This window comes from Xenopus laevis, chromosome 9_10L (genome assembly GCF_017654675.1).
Source record: "Xenopus laevis strain J_2021 chromosome 9_10L, Xenopus_laevis_v10.1, whole genome shotgun sequence".
In the NCBI taxonomy this organism is placed as follows: domain Eukaryota; kingdom Metazoa; phylum Chordata; class Amphibia; order Anura; family Pipidae; genus Xenopus; species Xenopus laevis.
In genome coordinates, this window is record NC_054387.1 from 2,715,123 (window position 1) to 2,738,441 (window position 23,319).

The 23,319-nt window shown below is 40.2% G+C and overlaps 1 protein-coding gene across 1 annotated transcript; it reads right to left on the bottom strand.

Moving 5' to 3' along the window:
• Nucleotides 1–397: 397 nt before the first annotated feature.
• On the bottom strand, nt 398–23,064 carry npepps.L (aminopeptidase puromycin sensitive L homeolog). Its single transcript, XM_018234729.2, has 23 exons — nt 22,681–23,064; nt 16,203–16,287; nt 12,748–12,825; nt 12,185–12,306; nt 11,948–12,055; nt 10,983–11,183; nt 10,715–10,811; nt 10,592–10,625; nt 10,381–10,495; nt 9,875–10,039; nt 9,580–9,684; nt 7,971–8,031; nt 7,737–7,846; nt 7,558–7,621; nt 6,337–6,476; nt 6,093–6,227; nt 5,788–6,007; nt 5,474–5,616; nt 5,325–5,381; nt 3,750–3,857; nt 2,209–2,364; nt 1,643–1,690; nt 398–1,524 (listed from the first exon to the last, which is right to left on the bottom strand). The coding sequence occupies exons 1-23, from the start codon at nt 23,035–23,037 to the stop codon at nt 1,372–1,374; spliced, it is 2,862 nt and encodes a 953-aa protein (XP_018090218.1). The 5' UTR covers nt 23,038–23,064; the 3' UTR covers nt 398–1,371.
• Between the last annotated feature and the right edge of the window lie 255 nt (nt 23,065–23,319).

The following is a 23,319-nucleotide window of genomic DNA, read 5'->3' on the forward strand; positions in this document are numbered from 1 at the left end:
TTGCTAACCCTTTGAAGCTGAATAAAAAGCTAAATAATTTAAAAACCATAAATAATAAAAAATGAAAACCAATTGCAAATTCTCTCAGAATATCCCTCTCTACGTCATACGAACAGTTAATTTAAAGGGGAACAACCCCTTTTAATAATAGGAAACTATTTCATTGAGGCTTATCCTGCTAAGATATTGTGTAGTATGACAAGGAGGCCATTGATGATAAATCATAAGTGAAAGCTGCCATAGGTCAAAAACCAGAGTAGATATTTCATATTAATTGCACCCATTCTTTTTTTTTTTTTTGACCCCTTGAAATTAGGCAACACGTATTTTCGGCCTAGGGTAAAAAAAAAACCAATGGGTCGGCCTTTGAAGAAAGTAGTTGAAGTTCAAACTTTTAAACACGAACATTTTTGTTTTTATTAACGCCAACTTTTTTCCATTTTTTGTTGTTGTTGTTTTTGTCATTTAAAACAAATTGCACAAAAGAGAGAACTCAGGTAAGCAAGTCTGATAACCAAGGCTTATTGCCCAACCGCTATAGTCTGTTAAGACTGCACAATACCTGCAAACTGGCTAACCTAGGGTTTAATGTGGAACTGGTAGATCTAGTTGACTTCAGGAACAAGAGAACTTTTGCACTTTGTCCCTCTTCAGCCTGGCTAAGAGGAGACATCGACATTTAAGGAGACCGTTCAATACCACTGTGCAAGCATTTTCTGTACTGTGGGGGGGGGGGGGTTCAGGCCACTGAAAGGTACAGAGCAGTTGGAAATGGGGGTTAAGTGTGAGTACACGAACGTGCAAAACTTCTGCTGCCCCTCAGGTTAAACTCTATGTCCAGAGTAAAGGGTCAGGTTAAACTCCAGGACAAACACAACAGCCAGCATATGGTTAGATTTTGACAGAAGCAACAATAGGGTAGGGAGGGGTATCTCCTTATTAAAGAAAAAGGGAAGCCAACAATCCTCTTATATGAGTAAAGCACATAACTGTTATAACCTGTCAGGTTACAGCCCCTTTACCTGCAAATAATCCTCTGCGCTTGTGCCTGGAACCTCTAACTTACAGAGCTCTCAGAGTTCCTTTGTTTATAGGCCACCTAGTAAATTCACAGTTGTCACACACACACACACAGTTGTATGCTGCCTCTTTAGGAAGGCTGAGCAATTGAATAAATTCCCTAAGGAGTTGACTGGGGACTGAGCAGGTGCCGAATGGAGGGGGCCCACTTTTAGCACCCACTCACCTGGCAGGGAGAGGAATTTGGGGGAGGATATCAGGAAAGATAGGTACTGAGCCTCCAATGATGGAAGCCTAGGGTCTAGCCTGTTGGGGTGGTGAAACAGCAGGTGGTGAGATGAGTGTGCACAATCACACAGTGGAGGAAGATGCCTTGCGCTGCAGTAGATAATGGTGGATGGCTTCTGCATCACGTTTCAGCCAGTCAGCATTCAACAGAATATTCTCACAGCACTGCTGCACCGTGCGCTCTGCAGAGGGAACTGGATGGGCATCAAAAAACGCCTGCAAAACAAAAATACAGTGGGAAAAATAGGTCACTCGGAGACACGTGGTATACAGGAAATACATTTGAGAATCAAAGCACACAGCTACAGATTGCTAGAGATGTTTTCAGTCTTACCTTAATCTCGGTTGCCATTTTATCACTTGCAAATCCATCCAATGAAAGCTGAAAGCAGAAGAGCAAACTTCAATTAACATGGGGCAACAAGGACCTTCTTTTTTTCTTTTTTTTATTTACCCCACTACATATTGTACTCCAAATAAACACACTACACTATGCACAGCAGGAAACCATTTCTATGCTAAAACAGTATACGCCAACATGCACCTTTTTCAACATGAGCAAAATAAAAATGGGGGGTCACTGACCCCATTTAAAAAAATATGCTCTGCAGGGCTACAAATGTATTGTTATTGCTTCTTTTTATTACTCCTCTTTCTATTCAGGCCTCTCCTATTCATAATCCAGTCTCTTATTTAAATCAGTGCATGGTCGCTAGGGTCATTTCAACCATAGCAACCACTGAAAATACAAACCAGAGAGCTCCTGAATAAAAAGTTAAATAAACAAGAACAAAAAAAAATTAAATGGATGCATTATGCTGTTGTGAATTGTCTCAGAATATCACTCTCCATCATGCTAAGTTAATTTAAAGGTGAACAACCCCTTTAAGGCTATCGTACCTTTATGAGCCTAGAGATGAGGAAGCCACCCTGGTAACGGTTATACAGTTCCTCCCAATTATCCTTCACAAAGCTCCAGGCACATTTTCTTCCAAGTTTACTGCCACCTGCCACTCCCCCAATGACAGACACCGTGTCCTGGGGACGAACATCTTCCTGTAAAGGAAAAACAAAGAAATGCAGCAAAACAACTTTATTCCCCATTCACTACTTCTCGTTAAAGGGGTTGTTCACCTTCAAAACTTTTTTCAGATCTCACCATACATAAATACTTTTTCCAATTACTTTCAATTATCTATTTGTAAACATGCCAATATTGAAGTGTAAAGTTTAATTTTTCAGCTTCTAAAGCAGCTCTGGAAAGTGGTGGTCGCCGACCCTTTAACTGATCTAAGTGGATAAATTTAGTTGATACATTTGCTATCTTTCTCCCTGCTGAGCAGAATCCCTGAGTTTAATTAAAGGGGTTGGTTACCTTTCAAACACTTTTTTTCCAGTTCAGTTGTTTTCAGATTGTTCACCAGACTTTCCGTCTTATTTTTTTTACAGTTTCTTCCAAAAGTTTAATGTTCCTGTGTCCGGTGTTTCAGTCTGGCAGTTCAGAATCGGCACCCGAATTACTGAATAGTTACAACTTTGCAACATTTAGTTGATACATTTTCAGCAACATCTATGGCGTATTAGAAACTATTGTATTAATTCCAACAGTTGCCTTTAATTAAACTCAGGGATTGTGCTCAGCAGGGACAAAGATAAGAAATGTATCAATTTAGAACAGTTTATAGGGTCGGTGACTCCCTCCCCAGAGCAAGGTGAAAAATGACTCTTTACACTTCAGTATAAGAAAACAGAAATTATTGGAAAAAGTCTATTTCTGGTGAACTGTCTGAAACCAACTGAACTGAAAAAAGTGTTGGAAGGTGAACAACCCCTTTAAAGGCAGCTGTTAGAATAGATACAATAGTTGCTGATATTCCACAGATACTGCTGATAAATGTATCAAGTAATTGTCTCAACTAAATGTAGTAAATTGTTACAGATCAAATTGCTCTTAGATCACTGAACTGCCAGACTTAAACACTCCAGACAGGAACATTAAACTTTAGAGTTAAGTTTTGAGAAAACAGTGAAAAATAAAAGATGGAAAGCAATTGAAATGAGTGTGTCTGAAAATAAGAAGGTGAACAACCCCTTAAAGACTTTTTGCTCCTAGAATCAAGAATCACGGCATGCAGAAACCTCAGCATCGGAAATCAAGACATTTGCAAATACAAAACAAACTTGTCCTTTCTACGTTGCTGCAGCTCCACCTGTTCATGTATCCTGTAGCTCCAGGTGCAGTCATAGGAAAAGGCTGATGCCAACAAAGGAGCTGATAAACGCAGTCCAAGAATCAGCCAGTGAGGCATCAGCCTTAGTGTTAAAGTGCCAAAAGTCCAAGTCAATTACAAGAGTTGTCAGAGTAAATATTCATATTAGAAAGTGTATCAACAAGTAAAATACATCATGGAGTGCCCATTGCTGCTCACGTTAGATCTTACCGATAGAGAGAAACTCAACACCTTCTTGATCAGCTCCTGATCTGCGATCGCTCCCATAACCCGTTCAATCCTGTTTTTCTCCTCCTGCATGTCGGCTTGTTTGTGGAGCTGGAGTGAGAGACACACACTGCCTGTTATAGATGAGAATCCAAAGGGGACTCACTGCAGAGAAGGAGAGTCCACAACTTGGAATCTATTTAAACCAGAACTTTTTAATCACTGTGGAATTAATCAGAGTGCCTTTATGTATACAGAAGATAGGATTTCTCTAATACAATAACAGGAAGAGCATTTCCACCTTTGGAAAATTGCTCTTCTGGCTTTACTCATGTGCTATTTTGCCTTTGAGGATCCAAAAGTAAATTAGAAAAAAGATCATGGGACATAGGTTTTTGTCCCAGTTAAAAAGCTATGAACTAAACACAATAGAAATCTAATTGTGCATTGCATAGGCGCCATATCTTGGTATCAGGGAAAGTGGCCCAACATTCTCCTCTTCTAGCGTTAATTGTCAATGGAATTATTGTGGTATCGACATCCCTTTAGAAACAGAATGGTTGTGCGCCTTTAGGAAATATAGCCTTAAAACATGGTATAAAACTGAGAGTGCTCTTCATAGCTCTTTGAAATATATTTGATTATTTTCTATTTTCCAGATATTAGCAGTTTTTATACTAGTGAAATTGAAACCGTGCCACTTATTGCTTTCAGCTGACCTGACAAAGCCAGAAGAAAAATTGGAGAGAGAAGTCTTGTGATGCTGCTCTGCTTTGAAAGGACCCTTCTCTACAATTATCTACCTACAATTTTCTGAGTAAAACACAGGACTTTCCTATTCTCACTTTCTTAATTGTATGCCTTCTAATAACTAAACAGAGGGTGGCGTTCCTCCAGCTGTGATTAAATCACAATTTGCTCAATCTAACGTTGAAGGAATTTGTTTCTGGCAGGAGGCAGACCACACCATAGTACAGGTATGCTCGGGACCTGGGGGTTTCCCGATAAAGGATCTTTCCGTAATTTGGATCTTCATACCTTAAGTCTACTAAAAATCATGTAAACGTTGAATAAACCCAATAGGCTGGGTTTGCTTCCAATAAAGATTAATTATATCTTAGTTTGGACAAGTACAAGTTACCGTTTTTTTGTTTTTTTTAAAAAATGTTGGATTATTGATTATAATGGAGCCTATGGGAGATGGCCTTTCTGTAATTCAGAGTTTTCTGGATAATGGGTTTCCGGATAACGGATCCCAAACAATCTTTAATGGAGATTGTTGTACAGAGAAAATAATGTTCACATAAAAGTGTAATGAATGAGCTCTAACAGCTGATAGGAACACAGCAAAGCTTTACAGTTTAAGGGAAAGCTTCAGCTTCATCATTAACAACCATCTGTAGGAATAATCTGACACAATTAGATAGGGCTACAAGAAAAGAAACAATGGGGGGACTCCCCTACTGCAGAGTTCTACTTGCCACTCGCAGTTATAACTATAACAAGGCAAGTTGGGTGCTTCTAAGTTGATCGTCAACAGAATTTATGGAGAGGGAGTTGCTACTGAAAATCACTGACCTTCATCATGGTCTCCAAGGTTGAACTATCCCCATATTTCAGAATCGTCACATAAACCTATAATAGAGGAAGTCAGGATTAAAAAATTTTTCTAAAGATCTAAAAAGTTAAGTGTGCATGACAGATTCAAGAGACAGGAGCCCACTGACCGGGCTCCGCAGATCAGCACTCAAAGCATTCCGTCCCTCTACATGTTCCTTGAACCGTCGTCTGGCTTCTTCAAGGGTTGGTTGGTGGCCAGCCTTCCCCAGCTTTCCTAAGACAAGGCCCCTAAGGAGAGCATCTAAGTGCCCTAAACAAAAGAAGCAAGAAGAATTAGGAAACATGGTTTCAGGGGACCCATGTTTCATCTTGATGTTATTTTGTCTAACATGGATAGACATTTTTACAAAAATAAATCAATGATAAAAGATTAGCAAGCCTGTAAGTGTAAGTTTGAGCTGTGAAGTTACAGGGTGCCCACCTTCTCCAGGTTTGGGATCCCAGCCAAGTCGTTGCCCAATTGGGGCAAAAACATCCCTCACAAAGCACTGTATTTCCTCATGAAAGTCTGTGTGGGAGAGCAGTGTTGAGAGGATCCCCAGGTTGCAGCTCAGGTCACTCCACACAGTGTAATTAGGCTCATTCACAAATGCCTCCATAACTTTCAGGACTTCAACTGTATTGATCATACCTGCTCGAGCCTACAAGACAAAGATGAACATCTCAGTGTCCCTCTTTTTACAGCATCGCTGCATCATACTGTGCAACAACAAGCTTCTAACTCACCAGAGAGAAAAGGTCATTCTGTAAACCCAGCCTGTCAACAGGCTGTAAAGAGAGGTCTCGTATTCCAGGTAAAAGGCTCTCCAACATCTCACTACTATATTGCGTGCGGTAGAAGCCCACTGTTCCAGGATTCAACTAGAAGCAATAAACAGTAGTACAAATAGAATTAAATACAAAACAATTACCACCACCTTTAAGCCTTTTTCAGTAAAGCATCTCATGATCACTGCCAAAACGTTCTCACCTTCACCCACTGGTGTGGCTTAACACCTTCCAGCACCACAGTCATCTCTGGCTTATCCATCAGAATCTTTACTGTAGCAGATGCTGGAGATTCACTGGTGCAGATGCTAATTGGTACCATCCATTGGTAGCTGTCATCACCTGAAAAGGACAATATTTATTAGGGATGCACCGAACCCACTATTTTGGATTCAGCCGAACCCTGGAATCCTTGGCGAAAAGATTCGGCCGAATACCGATCCGAACCCTAATTTGCATATGTAAATTAGGGGTAGGACGGGGAAAACAGTTTTTTACTTCCTTGTTTTGTGACAAAGTCACGCGATTTCCCTCTCCGCCCCTAATTTGCATATGTAAATTAGGGTTCGGATTCAATTCGGCCGGGCAGAAGGATTCGGCCGAATCCTGCTGAAAAAGGCCGAATCCAGGCCAAACCCCGAACCGAATCCTGGATTCGGTGCATCCGTAATACTTATATAATTGTGGACTAAAAGGGAAAGGAGGATAGATTATATATATTTAGACACAAACAGTAACATTTATCAGGATTTAATAGGAATGTCACTATTATTATTATAATTTATAAAATTGCAGAAGCAGCAGGAGAGACAGGCTGGACAACCCTCCTCAACAGATTGCTTGATGTTAAGAGAAACAAACAGAATAAGCAGATATTCCTTCAGCAATGTACAGATATACTGAATATAACCTTTTTTATTCAGTATATACCCAAGCTTCTTCCATTATAGGTATTCAGTCAAAATTTAGCATAGTACTTTATTTAATCAACAAAAGATGGTTTCAGATTTTAAATGCCAGCAAAAGCGTAAGCCCAACATTGCTAGCCATCCCAGAATTCTTCAGGTCAAAATACACTCCATTTTCCTTAAAGAATGAGTTTTTACAAAACTAGGTCCCTTATTAGAGGCAGCCCTCTCTCCTCCTGAAATGCACCATTGAGGACCTACGGTGCTGCCCTATTTGCTGTAATAAAAAATTAGAGTAGAGCTGGTAGGCACAATCTCTTGCCAAATGATGATTACTGAATAAAAGCAGGAGCAGTTCAAGTCAGGGCCAGGTTGGCTTCAAATGCATGTGCTCCTGGGACAGATCACTGGGAGAAATGACATCAAGTTGCATAAGATGGCACCTGCCAACTACATCCCCTACATTCTTATGTCAGCTAGAATAATAATTCTCCTAACAGACAGGCAGTTCTTACTATTATCAGCTCCACTGGCACAAAATTTCTTCTGGGAAAGCTTCAGAACAACAGAATCTTCACTCTGCAAGATAAGAGGTACAGGTACCATAGTTAGTCCTCATTCAGTGTTCTGTTTTAAAGAACTACATGTAGAAAATAAAATAAAAATGGGAGGGGGGAGTTGAATATGCAATTACCTGCTCTGATTCAACACAGATAAGGGGGAAGCCCATCTGTTTGGTCCAGGTGTTCATTACTGCAGCAATAGGTTTCCCACTGGCCTGTTCCAAAGATTCCCACAGATCCTCTGCAGAGAGAACCAGCACTGGCTAAATTTTATGCAAGCACAGAGGAATCCACAAATATACAGTGACGTAGACATTAGATTGTGTATTCTGACACAGGTGAGAAAAGACAAGGGCATAAGGTACCTGTGGCAGCATTCTTCTCCTGGAATTTGGTTAGGTACTGATTCATACCCTTGCGAAAATCCTGCAGAAAAAGGTAGGTGTCAGCGCTTGCAGGCAGTTACTGCAACGGTGATAAAAGAACAACCCTTATTAACTACACGTCAAATCACTGAAAAATAATTGTTTTGCATGAGATTGTAATTCTAACCATTTGCATGTAATTTACATGTTAAAATGATGAGAGTCCTATTCTAAGCAATTTTGTTACAACAGCAACACCTGCTGGTCAGTTTCCAACTGTGTGTATGGCTAGCTATAGATAAGGAAACTGACTTTTTCAAAATTTAATTAGAATGTTCCCCCAAACAAAACCATTCTATTTTTGAAGGTATTACACAATGTCATTAATGCATTTTGTTGGAGGTACTGCCATATAAAATGGAATATATGTGCACCCTGAGTGTAATTTGTGTTTTACACCACATCAAAGTTTGGGTTTAGTATATGCAAGTATTTTATGGCTGTAATTATATAAATGTGTGTGCCACCATGAGACATGGAGGTACCTGAATGGTTCTAAAAACCAACCAGCTTGTACAGATCACTCCCTTCAAGCAGAACTGACATAACCCTGTAAGTGCCATGGGTAAAGCCAATCGGAGTTCCCTCCAGGCACTTGCAGGGTTAATCCACATTCCTGCTGAAAGCAAAAAGCACACTCAAACAGCTTGCATGACTTGAACTATTCAGATGCCTCCAGGCACTTGCGCAAAGCTTTGAATACCTGAGCAGGAAGCATGACTATACAAAAATACAAGTGGGTGGTTCTCCCATATGTAACAAATTTTCTAAAATACATTTGATTTTTTTTTTACAATCATAACACATTTAGACATTAAATAGTGAACACATTATTTACAGCAGTAGTTGTGTATTAATACTATATAGGTATGAGATAAATGTGGTTATATCTGTGTTACAGTGATCTCTATCTGAATGATTACAAAAGTAATAAAACATAGTCTTTAATATAAAGTAAGAGTGGTTATCCTCAATCCCTCTGAGTACATCTCCTGCAAGATGGGCATTTGCATCCAATCCATGCATAACACGACAGCAGGGTTTGAGGACTTTACTAGAAAGCCATAGTCAAGTCAGGGACCAGTGGGTTGCTTATATAAAACCAAAAAATACTCCTATTAAAAAGTACAAATACTATTTTTTAATGTAGTTGGCCTTTTCAACGGCCACTGTAGTCTTAGTACATTTAGAATGTAACTATAGTTGGTTGTGTTTGCCTGATGAAATTTATACTACTGCAAATTTAGACCGGTTTGATATAAATAATGAGGAGCGGCATAACTTGCTGCCACTACATAAATGTGTTGAATCCAGGATTCAGATGGATTAGAGTTCGGATTTAGTTAGGGCGAACTCAAGTAAATGTGACTTTAAAGTATTTGCCTGAATCTGAAAATGTTGAAATTGGTTCATTCCTAAAATAAAAATGTTAATGATGCTAGATTCAAGATGAAATTAATTGACTGTTTTTCTTACATAACATATCTGAAGGTTTAATATATAATGCAACTCTCTGTTTATATCTTTAAGAAAGTAGTGCAGTATTTACCTCATCCCCAATATAATCGTGTAGCATACGGATGACAGAGGCACCCTTGCTATAGGATATAGCATCAAAGATTTCATCGACTTCAGATGGGTGTCCTACACTGACCTAAATGGGGGAGAAAATTTATTTTGCATCATAAGGTTTAATTGTAGGGTCAATATTTGATCCAACAAAATTGAATCCTATGAAGTAACTGTAAAGCCTTAATACTTTATTACTCCGTGAGGAGCTGTAGTTCTCCATCAATCTGTCAAGTGCAAATCTGAACAGGGAAGGAACCAAATTGAAAAGTTACCTCGATGGGATGGCTGTTTTCTAGTGCATCTAGTTCCTGTGCACGGGTATAGTCTGCAGAGACAAACTGAGTCCAGATGTCATACTCTGGAAAACAATGGTCTACACAAAGGTACTCTATCCATGACGCAAAGCCCTCATTCAGCCACAGGTGGGTCCACCACTCCTGTCCAGGCAAAAGATAAACACGGGATGAACCGAGACAGGGTAAAACCTTCAAGCCACAGGTGCTCTCAATATTTTATCAACACAGACATGCTTTCTTGAGGGAAATGCATATATTTGCTAAAACAAATACTTCGCGCATTTTTACAGTAACCTCCCATCAGCATTTTCCTTACAGGAAATAGGACTATGGGATTTAGGGAACAATGAGGTATAGTTTTCACCACTAGGAAGAAGATAATTTTGTATAACCAAGGAAAATTAAAAATGTAATTCCAAGAGGAATGAACTCTACACACATGAACCCCACCCAGAGCAAAATGCATAGTGTTTAGCATGTACCATGGTGACTAGGTTCCCAAACCACTGATGTGCCAGTTCATGTCCCACAACTAATGCCACCCACTGGCGAGAAGAAGAGCAGGAGTTCTTGGGGTCAATCAGTAAAGCCGTCTCCCTACGAGAGAAGAAAATCACAACATCAACGAATACCATTCATCACCAAGAAACAGTGCTCACATGAGTAGATATAATACAGATTGAGTGCACGCACCTGTAGGTGACCAAGCCCCAGTTTTCCATGGCTCCTGTGAAAAACAGATAGAAAAAATGAGGAAGGGAAAAGCCACGCTGAGAGGGTTTCCTGCTCAACAAAAGCAGTCAGTGGGAACATTACCAGCTGCAAAGTCTGCAATGGCGATAAGGTCAATCTTGGGGAGGGGGTAGGGTACGTTGAAGTAATCCTTGTAAAAAGGCAGGGTTTTAGCAGCAACCTAAATAAGGGAAGATATACGTTAGGAGACCTAGCAAGATCTATTTTAAGAAACTAACATTTGTGCTAGATTTTCATTATCTTGAGAGAAAATGAATATTAAGCATAAGCAAAGAAGAGCAAATCAAATGATTATGCAATATAAGCCTTATGTTTGATGACGAAAGCCTACCTCCAAGGCAAACTTCCCCTGTTCTGCTCTTCCAACAGGTGTATAAACACGGACCAGCACTCCGTCCGCAGACCTTGTTTCTACAAAATCATACTCCCCCACAACGAAGGCCACAAGGTATGTAGACATGATAGGGGTGCGTGCAAATTTCACCTCCACTAGGTTCTCATCTTCTGGGTATGGCTTTCTATCAATCAAGTTCTACAGAAGCAGGTTGGGAAAAAAGGATAATGATGTAAAGAATTAAAAAGGTAGAAAAAAAAAATCTAGACAAGCATCTAAACAGATATTTAGCCAGGAGAGATTACCTAACCGTACATAGTTGGCCTTTCTGTAACTGTCTTCTAATAATTCAATAACATCTTAGTCTGGTTAAACATAAAACCATGTGCATGGGTGTCTATGAATTATGAATGAATTTCAATATGCCAATTCTGCAAACTTTCTTGTATTTTACATATTTAATTTCAGTGCAGAAAAGCCTAGATACAACTATAAAACTATTACTCCACCCAAAAACAATAAACCTCTAATCTTATAAATGCCACCTTACCCTTAATCAAGATGACCTATAATGCTCGGGGATCTCCCGACAAATTTGATAAAATATGGAACCCATGGCTGGATGCCAACCCTCAAGTGTTGATATCAGATGACTAAACGTGGACTGCAAGTTGGGATATAATGAGTTGAATTGAGGCCTTGTGCCCTCTGATGTGATATGACAACCACTGTCTTTCTGCAAGCAACCGTACTCAGTCTCTTCTGCAAATGTCAAGTACGATTGTTAACTTATCATTTATTGTTAATCTTATGTTTTTCTTTTCTGTTTAAAAAGCAAAATAAAAACCTTTTAAAAAAAAAAACAAACCTCTGCAAAGGGTTTAGAAAAAACGAATTCAAGCCAGAGTGTCTGAAGTTTCTCATCTGTTATGATGAGATCTAAAGTGCTAACAAATACCTACCATATTAGACAAAGCCACTCTATCCTTGGGTACAATTAAGATGACATCAAAAGTGGCCTTTATGGCAGGTTCGTCCCAGCATGGAAAAGCTCTGCGTGCATCAGTAGCCTGGTAAAACAAAGTTTGCATATACATTTCACATAGGTAATGAGCAGATATTAACAAAGCTATACAATAAAAATTAAGTGCAAAACCACATGCGGATCGAATCAATATTTGAAAGCCTCATTCTCTTACCTCAAACTGAGTGACAGCTGCATATCGCATCTCTCCAGCTGCAGTCGTGTATTTGCTGCGATAGAAACCTTTCATCTTATCATTCAGCTCCCCAACAAAATCAATCTTTAGCATCCCTGCACCTAGTACATAAACAAAGAAGTGTGTTAGGTTCAAAAAACGAAAGACATGGCTGCAGGATTATAGCAAAATCATAATCATAAAAAAATTGTAGGAACACCAGTGGTAGAGAAAAGAATCAGTACTGTGGCCAGAACACTCTAAATAGCACTTTAGCATTCCAGCACATGCATTTAAGTAATATGCAATAGTTTTCATCAAAGCACAGGCTGGCACATGAGATAAATGACTACATTTCAGCATGCAATCACTGGATTGAGAAAGGAATTCTGGTGGTGCAATAAGTGGAATGTTTTTCTTTACCATCAGTATAGTAGTGATCAAAGTTACAGTTTATGGGCTTATTCCACCCTCAACAATTTCTCTGGTGCATCATATACTGTTACATATATCAGAGAATAAGCTGCATGCATGTGACCAAGGTTGAACTGAACACTCCTTACCCTTCTGTAAAGTGCTAGGAAAGGACAGAGTCACCTTCTCATCTTCATTCTGGTAGTTAAACCCAGTGGCATGGATTTCTGCGACGACAGAAGGAAAGCAAAATTAATTCGTGTACCTGCTGGGGAAATACGTGCACCCAAATACATTGAACTCCGAATATATATATATCTACATATATCTACAGATATCTACATATATCTATCTCTCTATCTCTCTATATATAAATCTATCTATATATATATATATCTATATCTATCTATATATCTATATCTATCTACTATCTATCTATCTATCTATCTTCCAGACGAGTATCCGCACTCCAAGGTCAATCTTAATAGAAGCAGGGGTGCACGGTAAATCATGTATACACTAATAGTTTCCAGACCAGCACTCCCTTTTATGTAAAACAAATAATCTTTTATTGTTGCATCATTATCCAAAGTTTCGGTCCCTGTTGAGACCTTTTTCAAGGATGAACAGGGACCAAAACGTTGGATAATGATGCAACAATAAAAGATTATTTGTTTTACATAAAAGGGAGTGCTGGTCTGGAAACTTTTGGTATATATATATATATATATATATATATATATATATATATATATATATATATATATATATATATATATATATATATATATATACACTTTTTTTTTAAGTATCTTTTTATTTTGTTTTAACAGGGGAGGGAGGGAAGGGGTTTGCTGATTGGGAGTTTACAACAAACAAAACAAGGTAAATAAATACACATTACAGTCTGCCTTGAGTTCTTAGTTGCATATCATTTACATTGACATGTTGGTGCTACACAACTAGCTCACATCAAGAGAATTCACAGGGGGAATGAAGGTATGGGGTTCATGCTCTGGGTGCTCTTCCAGCCAGGGGGGACCATATTCTCTCATTTATTGGAGCACCTCTGGCTTCATATGTCATTTTTAGATTTACCAGACCCTTATTTATCAGAGACAAACAATGTTGCATTTTGGGGGTTGAGGGGACATCCACTTTATTACCACTGATTTCTTGGCATAGAAAAGGATCATTTTGATAGAGATTCTAGATACCGGAATCATGTCAAAACAAATTAGCAGGTCTGACTAAACTGGTGAGATTGATTGTGTAGCACTACTCTTTATGTTTGTGGAGTCTACTGCTTCCTCCTTGGTCCGCTACTCCAATCTGAGCCTTCGGGCCCTGACAGAGAGCAACTAAAACAAATGAAAACAATTTATTTTTTCCTGCTCCCCATTACATGCCACCAGCCTGCCCTATGCTGTACAGACAGCAGGAGGCCTTAATCCGTGTATTCTACAGAACAGGCCTGAGGACAAGGGGATTAGCACAGCCCTGCAAGCGAGGGGAGGAGGATATGGACACAAAGACACTGCTACTAAGAAAACCTTTAGTGCAAAAGCCCCTGAATACACATAGAAAACAGAAGAAATGCAATAGAGAGACCTAACAGTGCAGAGAAAGAAGCAGCAGCTCTATAAATTCTACTGTAATGTTGGAAGACCCAGCAAAGCATGATTACTGTTAGGCTTAAGATGCTCTCTCCTGGGCACCACTGGGCATGTGAAGCCACCTTATGACAGTTCCAACTTCAGAAAAATACTGGCATTACCCATTTACAAAGCAATCGCCTCCCTCCTCCCTTTGGTACTAACAATATAAATCCAGCTTAGTCCTGCTTTCTGGCATGGCCAGAGAGCTCCATTAAAGCATTTGTCTCCTGAACAACCTGGAGCACTAATGGCATTGAAAGGATTGTATATCCCGGACAGGGGTACTTAGCAATGGAAGCCTGAAATAAATTTCTGCAGCATCAGCAAAAAAATATCTGGATTACAAAACTGCTTTTGTTTATATATGTAGATCATAAGGACTATGGTAGGTTATGCATTCATTACAATCACTGTGATTTTCCCAAAAGCAAATACAGTGGACATGTTCCATATTAAACAACAAAGTCCACCATGTATTTAGGTTATATTTTTAAAAAAAAGTTATTGAAGAACAGCTGCAGGAGCAGATCTCAGCACCTCTGGGACATTGAGTATTAGCCTGCTGACATACCTAAGAAAAAATTTCTGCTGTTCATAGAGGATTTGCAATTTTAGCTCAACTAGATCTAGGTTACGGATACCCTCAAGCTTAGAAATCCCTTTGGAGATGCAGAATGAAAGAACTACCCCTCGACATCACAAGGGCACCGGCTCTTCTGCCTGTACCCAAGGATACCTACGGAGCTACAGGTATCTCCATTAGTATGCTATAACCAGGTCAGATAAAAAACAAAATTGAGTTTCATTTGAACTCAGATAGCACATCATTGGGGTTTGCTGTTACAATAAGGGTCTCCTAGGGTGGTCCAAAATAATGAAGAAAGCCAAAGTAAAATGTTAGGGTGACTGGTTATATTATGTCTTAGGTAGCCCTCGAACGAAGTAGGTCTAGTTATACCTATAACATTGACTGCAGCAAGGAGGAGGCAGATGTTCATCTTCAGACAACAGCCTGAATCAAGAAATGTCTGAAGACCATTACTTTAGGATAGTGGTTGTTTGACAATTTTTAATATTCTCCAATATTTAAAGGAGAATAAAAGGCTACTATGAAGTAAGCTTTATCAAAAAGGTCTATGTAAATACACCAGTTAACCCTCAAAGTAATGCTGCTCTGAGTCCTCTGTCAAAAGAAACAGCACATTTCTTTCCTTCTATTGTGTACTCATGGGCTTCTGTATCACACTTCCTATTTTCATCTTAAACCTCCAGGGCTTGAGCATGCTCAGTTTATTCCTCTCACCCTCCTCCCCTCCAAGCTGTAATCTGAGCCCAGAACTATGAGTAAGCAGGGAGAGACTCAGGCAGGAAGTGATGTCACACCAAGCTAATATGGCAACGGCTATCCTAAACAAACAGAGAGCATCTAGAGCTTTTTACTCAGATATGATAAAGCATTCTGCAGAATAAATATAGTGTGTTATAGCTTGCACTATTGTGGTTAATCTATAACTGCTTCGGAAGCTTTCGTTCTCCTTTAAGCAAGTATTTATTAGGGTAAATAAATGTTCAAGTCCAACTCTGACCTTGACAAATTAAGTTGGGGCTTCCAGGTGTATCTAGCAGAGCAAATAGGTGTTCCTATATTTAACTGAGCCCCCCCCGCACTGCTTCAGGTCTCACCATGGTGGGTAGTCTGCAGCAGTTTGAGAACCATTAGTGTAGGACAATATACCTGCAGGTCAAGTGAAATGTTCACAAATGCAGAGCACCCATGCTACAAAGCAAATACTATATAATGGTGCCTGCTGTTAAGATTGAATCAAAGCAGCACAATAGCACCAGAAACATCACAAAACTATTCTCGGCTGGCACTGCACCCTTCCTGGCTACACACCCACTCCTCCCATCCCACATTATTTACACTTCCCTGCCAGTTTCCTCACCTTCGTCACCCTCAGGAGCATAAGAAGCAGTGATGATATCGATGTCTGCACAATTCATCACAATCTGGTTGGTGGCATTCTTCACCTGGGGGTGAGGAAAGAGACACATTTCAGCAACACTGGGATATACAATAAGCAACCTAGTTTACGTAAATTAAAGACATTGTACAGCTTTTGCACACTACCTCACAGTATAGCAGCGCAAAAATGACACATACTTATAAAGCTGTGTAATGGTTTTTGGAGTGTGGCTGGCAGTTTGTAAAATTCTGGCATAAAAAGGTGTAAGAGTGTAAAAAAAATTGGCTTACAATTTGGCTTTGAGTGCTGCCACTGTTTATGCCAGAGACAGTTTTTTCCTCTAAACTTGTTCCACTGACTTCCAGGCACTGGGACCAAAGCTGAGCAAAGTTTTTTTTTTAAATAGAGTAGCTAGTATATAACAAATAGCATTTTTTGACATGAGCATAACAGTGCATAAACGGCATCTATTTATACCAAAATAATAAGTCATTAAAATATAATGTACTGTTACCCCGCACAGGTAACGTGTGTTTTTGTTTTGACACTAATATAGTTTATACAGGTATAGGATTCGTTATCCGGAAAGCTATGGAAAGGTCGTCTCCCATAGACTCCATTTTATCCAAATAATCCAAATTTTGGAAAGTGATTTCCTTTTTCCCTGTAATAATAAAATAGTACCTTGTAATTGATCCCAACTAAGATAGAATTCATTCTTTTTAAGAGCAAAATCAGCCTATTGGGTTTCTTTCAGGTTTACAGTATTTTCTAGTAGACTTAAGGTGTGAAGAGTCAAATTACGGAAAGATCCGCTATCCAGAAAACCCCAGGTCCTGAGCATTCTGGATAACAGGTCCCATACCTGTATAAATAAGCTGCTGTATAGCCATGGGGGTGACCATTAAAAGTTAAAATAGGGCTAAATAGCACAGGCTACATTGAAGATAATCTCTGTAGAATACAATGGCTTTATTTCTTACACAATCTAAACTCATTGTGGTCTACAGAGCTCCTGGTGTCTGCTGTGTACCCGGTGCTTTTCCCTTATTTTCAAACGGAATAGTTGACCGCAGCAGCTGGTTCATATAGGTGGGAGAAATCCAGAATTTGTAGACCTTTTGAAATTATCTACTTTCCTGATCAATAACTACAGATTTTAGGGCATGAAACAACCCAGTGGACATACGCCGGTCACCTACAAAAGCAATATTGCTGTGTAGATTTTGTAAAACTGCAAGAAAGGGGGTCAAAAAAAAAAAGTTGTTGTACTAAAGGCAGACAACTGCAAAATATGCATAAACAAGTGAACTGCAGCTTTCTCAGGGTACTAAATAAACACCAAAAATGTACACAAAAAAAATGAGAATTGCAGGATACCTTATGGGGGAAATGATCTGACTGTACTACACAATGCCATCAGTACAGGACTTCTCGGTTAAACCAGAAAGGGCTGAAGCAAAGTCCCAGAGAGGGCAAGGGTTGTGGAGTGTACAAAGGTGGCATGGGGAGGTAAAGCAGAAAGGAAGCCAGGACAGAAGTTGGATGACGGATAAAGCTGCTAATTACAAACCTCATAGTAACAAAAAAAAATGTGCTGTCTGTGCAGATAGACTCAGTGGAAAGACCTGGAATACCGGACAATTGGTGCACGGTTCACAGCAAGTTGCAGATAATGCAGAAAGAATGTCAGGTCAGCAAGGCAAGAGCATAACTGCGCCGCATTATTAGCTGCATGGCTTTGCATTAAAGAAGCTAGAGCCTAACCAAAGAAGTAGGTAGAAATGTTGTTCATGCTGTTTTATGCTTCTGTGCCAGCCCAAGGCAACCACAGCCCTTTAACAGTAAAGATCGGTCTCTCCAAAGATGCCCCATTAGCTCCCTATCGTCTTTTCTGCTGATTCACTGATTCACATGCTCTGTGCTGCTGTCACTTACTGAGCTTAGGGAGCCACTCACAATATACAGTACACATAGAATAGAAATGTCACAATATAAGGCTGATTAGTAATTAATACACATAATTACTACATGGCAGCACAGAAAACAGTGCAATTAGCATCAGAATTGAATAATCAGCAAACCTGTAGCATCAGCTTATATTACAGTCAGGGAAGCTCATTTTCGGCTGGATAATTAGTGACGAGCCCTAAGCTTAGCTTCTCAACAGCCAATCAGAGCCCACTGAGCATGTGAGTGTCACAGACACTTTCCAAGATGGTGACCCCCTGTGACAAGTTTGAAGTCCTGGATCATTGCTGCTATTGACAAGCTCAAACTTTAGCCTCGTGCAATAAGTTCACTCTATAAAATAGGACATTTTTGGCCACATTCATTTTTAGGGTTTAGTTCTCCTTTAAAGAGAAGCCTCTAGGTAATAAGCTAGTATTTAACAATATTTTTGCATTATTATCAGCAACGAAAATGTGTTTTTTCCTAACATTAATGTTGAAATCAGACTGTAACAAACCTTATTTAGTCTTGAAATGCTATAGCAGCACTACGGTGCAGCCCCTCCTAGATGGCTGCACAAAATATCATGGAAAACATGATATTGGGAGCGCAGACCCTTTCTTTGCCTGACATGCATTTGAACTTTTTGGGTACATACTGCAGAGCTAAGATTTATCATACTCTGGCCTTTTAAGAATTTAAATTCGACTATCCGCCACTTAAAACCTTCCAAATTGCTGTTTAAATCAATGGGAGAGTTCCAGGGATCAATTTGGAGTGGCTTGCAGCCTTCATGACAGTCGAGTTTGTTTCTGAGAAAAAACTTTTCTGAGAAAAAATGTTAACCTATCACCCCGTCTACCGACTTATCAGCTTTCAAATGCAAGTGCTCTGTAAGGCTACAAATGTATTGTTATTGCTATGTTTTATTATTCATCTTCCTATTCATGCCTCCTCTATCCATTTTGCAGTCATTACTCAAATCAGTGCATGGTTGCTAAGGTAATTCAGACCCTAGCAACCAGAGTGCTGATATTGCAAACTGGAGAGTTTCTGAATAAAAAGCTAAATAACTGAAAAACAACAAATAATAATAAATGAAAATCAATTGCAAATGGCCTCCGAATATCACTCTCTAGAGCATACTAAAAGCTAAGGTGAGCAACCCCTTTAATGCCTAATGTTTTAGATCTTTGTCTTGACAAAATAGCCAAGTTCTCTCTGATACAATATTGACACATTGGAAACATTTGAGATTTGTTTTAGGCCAGGCCATAAAATTCATTGTAGCAAAGAAGAAAAACAAAAAGTTTACGTTGCAACATTACAGAATATTCACAAACCACAACACAAAACTGTAAAGTAAACATTTTTCATGGCAAAATTGCTCAATTTAGCAGAACTTTCAACTTCACACAACTATGAGAAATATTTTGTTTACGAAGTGATCTACAGATTATACTGGCTGCCTGCAGGAAAGGCAATATAACTATTGCAGTAAAGTCCAATTAACTGGGGGGCTGCCAACAAAATGCCCAGAAGCAACAAAGTGCTGGATTTGGTTCGGCTGAATTCAGAATGAAAATTGAGATCGGGCATTGAAAGAGCCGTCTTATACCGACCTCTATTTCTGATTCTCGCAGACTCTCATCAGGGATGGTACCTATGGATTGGAGGAACACTGGTTTGTTTAAAAATGGATTTACAATCTCATCCTGGCAATTAGTGAATGCCTGGCCAAGCTGGAGTTGTTTGGAGAAGAGTCAAGGGGGATATGTATAAATATATAAGGGGGTCGTATAATAATCTCTCTAATGCTTTATTTACCAGTGGGTCCTTCCAGCAGACACGGGGGCACCGATTCCAATTAGAAGAAATAAGGATTTCATCAAAATATTGGGAAGGGGTTTGTTACAGTGAGAGCTGTGAAGATGTGGAATTGTCTCCCTGAATCAGGGGTACAGGCTGATACATTAGATAGGTATAAGGAAGGGTCGGATGCTTTATTCACCAGTAGCTCCTCCCAGCAGACAGGAGGGAGCCAATGAGATTAGAGGAGGGAAAGGGGTGTTACAGGGAGAGCTGGGAAGTGAATCAGGGGTACAGGCTGATACATTAGATAGGTACAAGGAAGGGTCGGATGCTTTATTCACCAGTAGCTCCTCCCAGCAGACAGGAGGGAGCCAATGAGATTAGAGGAGGGAAAGGGGTGTTACAGGGAGAGCTGGGAAGTGAATCAGGGGTACAGGCTGATACATAAGATAGGTATAAGAAGGAGTTGGACGGTGTTTAGCAAGTGCACACACTTGTAGTTCAGCCACATACCCTGGTGCTCCCAGAAGTTCCAAAATATAGATAAGTGAATGCTGGTGCACACAGGGATTTTTTCTTCAGAGTCTGTTTTTATTTAATCGACATTTCGATCCACCCCTGGGAACTTTATCAAGATAAAGGTCTCAGGGGTGGATCGAAATGTTGATTAAATAAAAACAGACTCTGAAGAAAAAATCCCTGTCTGCACCAGCATTCACTTATCTATCTATATATCTATATCCATACATAAAAACTTGAACTTAATGAACGTGTGTCTTTTTTGCAACCTAACTTACTATGCAACTCCTTGCAATGAATTGTCCCATAGGCCTTTTGCTGCAGAATTTAGTGCATTTGTATCTTGGATTGCAGTCAATCTACGACATTTCAGTTACTAAAGTGTCACATTGGTGGGGCCACGCTGCTAAATGAGGAGCTGCAGCTCCTGTCGGATCCGAGGGCCCACATGAACAGTTTGGCTAACAGCACAGCATACACTGGGTTGGACCTGCTGGCTGCTCAGCTCAATACCATGACTAGGCCACCTTTAGTCTGATACAGAACAGAAAGTTCTATTTGCCTTTATTTACATATCATAATAAGGATGACACTGGCATACATGGTACTTGGCAACAAAACCCAGAGTATTGTCCTAAAATCAATAAAATCTGGGCTTAAAAACAGCATGACCAATGGTTGCCAGGCAGATAGCAAAGACCTGACTATCTTTTGGCAACAGTTTGCCACCAGCTCAGGGATTCTCATGAACTATACCGATAGACTGACACAATGAACTGCCGATGCTTTTTATCAGAGGGAAATAATGCAGCCCCAAATCAAAAGCCATAACTTTACCTTGCCAATCTAGCGGCCCAAGCAAACATATACTTCCACCTGACAGCTCTCAGTTTGTGACATGTATGTAGCACACACCCCCAACCTACCTGAGCAACAGGTGCGGCATCAGAGGCTCAGTGTCCCCAATATTCACTGTACCTCTTCAGTAGAACACATCGTTTTCCCTGGGTATGTACAGTCATATACATTTCCCTCCTGCCTCTAATTTGCATATGCAAATTAGGATTTGGATCGGCTGGGCAGAAAGATTCAGCCGAATCCGAATCCTGCTGAAAAAGGCCAAATCCTGACCGAATCCCGAACCGAATCCTGGATTTGGTGCATCCTTAATAAATACATACACATACAGGTACCAGTTATCCAGAAAAAGGCCGTCTCCCATAGATTTCATTTTAGCACTCTGGAGAACCGATTTCCGTATTTAAAAAGTTACTTTATTTAGAAAATGCACAATCTGGGCGATCCTTCATCAGGTGCTCATTAGGGATGGGCGAATTCGACCCGTTACGTTTCAGGTTTTTTTGACGCACGACACCATACAAGTCTATGGGCGTCATTTTTGCGACTAAAAAAATTCACCCATCCCAAGTTCATATACCTGATGAAGGATCACCCAGATCCGAAACATTTTGTGCATTTTCTAAATAAAGTAACTTTTTAAATACGGAAATCGGTTCTCCAGAGTGCGATCTGCTATTTGTGAATATTTGGAAGGCCTGGCGGTGCCTTACTCTGAACTTGAACCCACTGACTGATTCAGGATCAATTCATCCACAAAGTGTGCATAGCTTTTTATTCAGCAGCTCTCCAGTTTGTAGTTTCAGTCATCTGGTTGCTAGGGTCCACATCACCCTAGCAACCATGCATTGATGGAATAGGAAAGGACTGAATAGAAAGACGAGGAATCAAAAGTAGCAGTAACAATACATGTGTAGCCTTACAGAGCATTTGTTTTTTAAGATGGGGTCAGTGACCCCCATTTGAAATCTGGAAAGAGTCAGAAGAAGAAGGCAAATCATTCAGAAACTTAAAAAATAAATGATGACCAATTGAAAACTTGCTTAGACTTAGCAATTCAATAACATACTAACAGTTAACTTAAAGGTGAACCACCTCTTTAAAGGTGTGGAGATCCAAATTACAGAAAGACCCCTTATACAGAAAACCCTGGGTCCGGAGAATTCTGGATAACAGGTCCCATACCTGTATATATATAGAGAGAGATTTCTATAGTTACATATGGACACACTGGCGTCTCATAAATCTCTCAGCTAAATCTCTGGCTCCTGTCAAACTGTCAGTTTTGATGGCCCAGACCCAAGAGCCCAAGTACCTGAACAGTGGCCTCCAGTTTCCCCTCGAAGGTAAAGTCTATGAGGTCAGGCTTTAGACAGAGTCCGTAGTTGACGGGCCGCACGTCAGTCGGAAGCCGCTCAAAAGGTCTGCGATCAGGCATAGTGACTGGAGGGAGGGCAGCGCGGAAATTCCGGCCACAGAGAAAGGCAAGGACAGGAGAAGAGAAGACGGGACGCGTGAGGAGAACAGGGAGCGAGCAGAGCCCTAACCTCCCAGCGGCCACAGACCGACTAACTGACTGGGAGGCGGCGCCGCGCAGCGCTGTATACGTCACCGCGTCCACCGTCCCCCAGCCAACTGCGGCGCACCACGCCCACCGCGGCAGGCGCCTCATTCCCTCTGCGCAAAATACGCCCGTCTTCACACCCGCGAGTCTTGCCAGCGAACCCACGTGACACCCCTCTCGCCTGCTGTTTTCACCAAAGTAGAGCGTAGACTCGTATTCGTCAGAATCTGTCACGTGATTACAGTTGCCGCTTTTTTTATATTGCAGGTGAATGAGAGGCGGGGCTTTAGACAAAAAAAAAAAAAAGCTTGAAGCGCGAATTCACCTCAGGTGTCAGTGTGAGACATAAGCACGTTGCACGCTTTTACTGTTTAGGGGTTTACTCTGAGA